This window comes from Schistocerca piceifrons, chromosome 7, assembly GCF_021461385.2.
Source record: "Schistocerca piceifrons isolate TAMUIC-IGC-003096 chromosome 7, iqSchPice1.1, whole genome shotgun sequence".
NCBI lineage: Eukaryota > Metazoa > Arthropoda > Insecta > Orthoptera > Acrididae > Schistocerca > Schistocerca piceifrons.
Window position 1 is genome coordinate 72,621,579 of NC_060144.1, and position 6,264 is coordinate 72,627,842.

Consider the following 6,264-nt stretch of genomic DNA (forward strand, 5'->3'; position numbering starts at 1 on the left):
CCTGCCCCCGAAGAGTGGCCAATTCTCCTTGCGTCCGCTCACAACAACCACAGTCCCTACACATGACTATGTTTACCCTACTCTATACGGTGACAAATTCCCAAGATAATCTTCTGATGAGCTACTCTGATAATCAAGAAACGCTCACTGAAATACGAGACGCGAAAACTACGCTAGGTTTTCCCATAAAAACTATTTAAAAGCTAAGCGCAGCAAATAAGTACAAAAACGCTTTATACAAACAGTACTCGCTGCTGCTGGTGCTCTCGCTCTGGCTGTCACAAGACAACTGCTGATTCAAGTGACTAGTGGCTAACGGCCGCGAAACAAACAAAAGACGGTTTTAGGGCGCTTTCTGTTCTAAACGATCAAGAAAACACTAAGAAATCTAACACGAAAACTACGTAAAGTTTTATCAAGAACTGTTAGTTACTATGCAGAGCAGATAAACACAAATAGAATCCCTTCCTTAGTGGAAGGTCGTAAACAAAATGCAAAATAAACGCTTTATACAAACAGTACTCGCTGCTGCTGGTGCTCTCGCTCTGGCTGTCACAAGACAACATTGAGTAGATGCTATCAATCCACACATATCTCTAATTTTCATTGCACCATTAGTCTTACGCTACTGTTACTAACTTTATTCATAGGTACCAGCAATTAGGCAAGTATTGGATTCGACTTGACTAAATAGTAGAAGCGGATTTACAAAAAGGCAGTCAACTGAAATACGCATTTTGACACATCTAATAAATGACATCTAGTGTTAAACTCTTACATACACAGAAGCGCCAAAGAATCTGGTCCAGGCATGCGTATTCTAATACAGAGATATGTAAACAGGCCGAATGCGGCGCTGCGGGCGGCAACGCCTGCATAAGGCAGCAAACGTCTGGCGCAGTTGTTAGATCGGTTACTGGTGCTAAAACGACAGGTTATCAAGATTTAAGTGAGTTTTAACGTGTTGTTACAGTCGGCGCACAAGCGATAGGACACCGCATCTCCGGGGTAACGATGAAGTGAGACTTTCCCGTACGACAATTTCCCAAGTGTACCGTCAGTATCAGCAATCCGGTATAACATCAGATCTCCGACATCGCTGCGGCTGGAAAAAGATTCTACAAGAACGGGATCAACAACTGAAAAATTGCTCAACGTGACGGAAGTGGAACACTTTCGCAAAGTGTTGCAGATTTCAATGCTGGGCCATCAACAAGTGTCAGCGTGCGAACATTTCAACGAAACATCATCGATATGAGCTTTCGAAGGCCCCCTCGTGTACCCTTGATGACTGCACGACATAAGGCTTTACGCCTCTCCTGGGCCGGTCGTTACTGAAATTGGTCTGTTGATGACCGGAAACGTGTTGCCTGGTCGGAGAAGTCTCTTTCAGATTGTATTGAGTGGATGGACGTAACAACCTCATGAATTCATGTACCCTTCATGTCAACAGGGGACTGGGCAAACTGGTGGAGGCTCTGTAATGGTGTGGGACGTGTGCAATTGGAATGATACTGGACCCCCCGATACGTCTAGATACGACTCCAACAGGTGAGACGTACGTAAGCAGCCTGTATGATCACCTGCATCGATTCATGTCCATTGAGCATTCAGACTTGGGCAATTCCAGCAGGATAATGCGACACCCCACACATCCAGAATTCCTACAGAGCGGCACGGGGAACACTCTTCTGAATTTAAATACTTCCGCTTGCCCTCCCAGAAATGAGCATTATTGAGCCTATCTGGGATGCCTTGCAACATGCTATTCAGAAGAGATCTCCGCCGCATCGTACTCTTACGGATGTATGGTGTCACTTCCCTCCAGCACTACTTCAGACATTAGTCGAGTCCATGCCACGTCGTCTTGCAGTACTTCTGCGTGCTCGCTGGGAACCTACACGATATTAGGTGGGTGTAACAGTTTCTTTGGCTCTTCAATGTATTTCTGCAATGACATCAAAAGAGATTATTACAAATTATTTCAATATGCAGAGACGCTTTTAAGTTGTCAAACGATTTGAAGCTGTTATCAAATAGTATTTGGAAACATTATAACTTGTCTAAAATTACAACACAGATTTTTGAAAGATCTGCTTATTTTCTCCAGCATCTGGGGTTTTAAGTGTGTCTGGGCGACAGTTCTCTGAATAACTTAGAGCTCCATAACAGGAAAACCCTAACGCTTCGCGAAGAATCGCTTGAAGTGCAGACGTCGGACTCAAACGCCTCCCTTTCTTATTTAGTGTGAAAGGATCTTGCCAAATTAAGTGAACTATAATAGAATGTAAATTATTCCCCGGAAACATCTTGCGCAACGTAGTAAACAGCATAATAATATCCTCCAGATTTCACGTAAAACTGGAAATGAAACAACGTTAAAATCATTTATCAGTATCCTCAGAAAGGGACATTTATATATTCAGAATTTAGGTTCATTAAATTTCCGAGTGAATTAATGATAGATTGTAGTATTTCTGTTTTGACATAAACTGAAAAAAGGAAAGTTTGGACAGTAATTCTAGAATGTCTCACGACAGAATTTATATCGGAAATGGCTGTAATTAAATTGAAACTATGAGGCAAAACTGTTACTTGGATTACGAAATACCAAATTTCCGTTTTCCTAACAATATCCTATCGATTTAGTCTTGTCAATTAGTGCTTAACAGCAAACGTCTTCCTGCATAGTATAATTAACAATCTATTAACAAAGAAAATCTGCTAGAAAATATAAACAAATCTTTTAATCTAATACAGCGATTTACCTGATACAATATATCCTGGGCGTACCAGCAGTACATAAATATTTCGTATATGATGACTCCTAAGTATAACTGTAGCATCAGTAGCGCTGCGATGTTCGCCGTATTCTATAAAGTGAAAGATTTTCCAAATTTCAGTCTAAAATTAAAAACAAAATGTGTATCTATAGCACTGAAATCCATATTGAAGAAATACACAGAAACAAGTAATCATCAAGTGGCAGTTATCACACGAATGACTGACACAGAACGTACCTTAGAACTTTGGTACAATGTGACGCAAATAATAACAGTTGCTCCCATGAACTGTAGAAGGACAAGTTTGCTCAACAGTCTTTCAGTTTCTTTAATTAATCTGTAACAGTAAGGCAGATGTAAACAGCACACAGAACAATACTTTTCTATTTGCCAAACGGAGATTGTGATTACAAATTCAGTCTAAATATATTTCGCGCTAAACGATACTATCACACATAGACATTTAACATTTACTATCGAATGCGTACTTACTCTATGATGTCTTGATGGTACTTGATGCATATGCAAAGGTCTTTCCACATTATTTCTGCAGAGGAAACGCCATCTGAATGTTTTTCTGGTGGCTTATCTGGTTTGCAAGTGTTAACGCTGCGCTTTCGAGACATTTCCCCAACACGTCTCAATCTAGCGTTCAGAACCTCCAGTAATCCAGCTGCGTGAATTACAATGGAAACAAACAGCAGGTCCGGGGCCACCCCAGTGAAGAAGCCGTACTGCATGCTGAAGTACTGCAATGTGCTGAGTATCTCGTAGTTGGGACTGTCAGTGTCTCTGCTGGTGTACCAGGCAGTCGCCGGTAGTTCCCTATCTGGTGGAAATATGCCGAACTTCCGCATGATGGTGGGAATAATGGCCCAGACGCCAGGTGAAGTACCCCCCAGAAACGTCATGCACAGTGTAATAGTTTTCGCCGATCTATACGATGCATCAAGGATAGAGATTATTTCTGAGTCGTCGATTTTGAGTTGTTCTTTCCTCATAGCCTCTACTTTCTGCACCACGCGGAAAAAATCATGCTGTCTCAAAACGAAGGCAAGGAATTTAATGAGACATTGTATTGTGGTAATGAGAAGACACGTGTCAAGGGTGATTTTGTCCAAGTTTCCCCAGAAGTACCACAGGCCTTGTACCTGAGCGACGAGGAAGCTGAGCAGCGTGAAGAGCACCCACGTTCTGTACACCATATACCACTTTGCTTGCAGCCATGGCGGTCTCCACATACCACCAAGCGCCAGAACCCGAGCGTTTATCCACAGCGCTGTATCCGACCACGGTACGTATTCCGCCATCACGAACAGTTCACCTGTTACAGAACGCAAGGTATTTATAATGATGCTACAACAGGTATGCATATTTAGATCCTGATTTTCCCTATGAAAATATGAGGTGTATAGTTCCAAAAATCTATATCTGACGTTTTGACTCGAAAATGATGTATGGCCATTTCCTGTTCCTTTATCTGTCCGAAAAACATCAGTTTAACCTCAAACACCCTTCTTTTCTTACATAAAATAAGCATTGAAATTCAGCGTTATTTCCAAAACTCGGAATATTCTCGTAAGAGAACGTGATAAAAAATGACATATGCAGCTAGTTCTAAACATCTGTATTACTGTTGCGCCCCACGATAGCATGTCATGTTCCAGAGCAGCACATCTATTCACAGGACGTGTGTTGCTTTAAGATACGGGATATCTATTTCACACAAATTTGTAACACTACATCTTGACTGCTCACTTTTCGCTGGAGGGAACGTCAACAATGCAACATTAGGTCAATGTTATATTGTCATGCTGCATTATTGCCACATCCACATTTCCGTCTCGTTTCTGAAAGTGACTTAGTTTGTCATCATGAGCTTATAACATGGAATCTCACGAACAGGAGGTGTCACCAGTACAGCCAGGACATGGAAGGGTGAGAATCCTTGATACCACTAAATGAACATAATACAAAATAGGAAGTTAAGTTCCATGTACTGCTTATGACCAGTACACTGCACGTTTGATTGTGTTTTTATTCATTATTCTGTGCACTCAGTGAGAAGCAGTCACAGAGGTACAATTTGTAACCATAAAACAGAAGCCCTTCAATCCAGACTCTTAGCCCTATGTGCTACAAAGCCTTTTCATAATGTGTTTTATAGTGTTCAGGTTGCATTCATTCTGAAATACAGAGCAGCTGATCGTCCAGGTAGAAAGAAGGCGAACACTACGGGTAAAACCAAGCGAAAAACTGTCTCCATTAAGTATTTTGTAAAAAGAGCAGTGAAACATCCAGGGACGAAATCACTTGTTGTTTCTGTGTGCTGGCAAACATCTTAGGAATCTTGCAAGTCGGTGGTATCCGATATGGCTCGTTTACAAAAGAGATTTGTAAACTGGGCTACCATCAGTAGAAAACAAGAAATATGACAGGTGGGTATGAAAATTTCATCGAACAGTTAGCTAATGCAAGTAAACTCCAGTACTGGAGATGTCAGACTGAAGGCCGCCAGACTCTGGAAAGTGACCTAAATGCTACTAAACTCTGGACAACGTTGAATGAATCGGTTGTACTTGGTATCAGAGTAAACAAGGCTTCTTTCCGACATTATTTTTGTGCGAATTACAATATAGGCTTTGGAAGTCCATCAACTGATGTTTGTTCCACATGTTTTTTGCTAAAGAGAATATAGAACATTCTAAAACATCCCAAGACAAATCAGAGGTGGTGAATACTCGAAGACGGCGTAAGTTAAGAGCCCTAGCTTTCTATGACTTTTTGCGACAGGAACGGGTCGGGGAACACGTTCTTAGTTATGACTGAAAAAAAATGAAGGCAATAATTTCATGTGTGTTTCCCTAGAATAATGTCACCGTGAAGTATCCAACGGAATATCGTCGGAACTTAATGATAGATTAAACAAGCTTGATCTCCCTGCTATGAAAGTATTAAGCAAATTTCCGACTGCTGCGCAGGACAAAACAAAAACAGCACAATTAATGGCATGATTTCCTACTGGACGAGAAATGAAGGCCCATAGATGAAGTTCAGGTGATCTTTCCAGTTGTTGGTCATTATTTTACCTCAGCTGACAGAGTATTCGGAAATAATGAAAAGGAGATAAAGAAGATGGACACCGTTACTAAACCGGAACGATAACAGAATATATTGATAAAGTATGGTTCCCAAAACAAATTAGATGTGGACTGTCCAGTTTATGATTGTAAAAGAAGCATAGAAAATGTTTTCAAACCACCAAGTGCCTACCACTTCAAAATGAAGTTTTGTAAGAGAATTATGTAAAAAGGTGGAAAAATACAGTTTTAATAAGAGGTGAGCAGTACTACAGAAGTGACCTGAGCGTATACTGAGGCATACTAAAACGGGGAAACACATTTTCTAACTTCAAAAGCGGAACTTCCCACGGATGCCTTCATCATCAAAAAAGAAATACTGCGTGATGTTATTACTTGGG

At 41.0% G+C, this 6,264-nt stretch overlaps 1 protein-coding gene across 1 annotated transcript; it reads right to left on the minus strand.

Annotated features, from left to right (window-relative positions):
• Positions 1-3,271: 3,271 nt before the first annotated feature.
• Positions 3,272-4,024, minus strand: LOC124805430. The gene has a single exon (XM_047265992.1). It carries the CDS (start codon positions 4,022-4,024, stop codon positions 3,272-3,274), a length of 753 nt encoding a protein of 250 aa, XP_047121948.1.
• Positions 4,025-6,264: the final 2,240 nt, after the last annotated feature.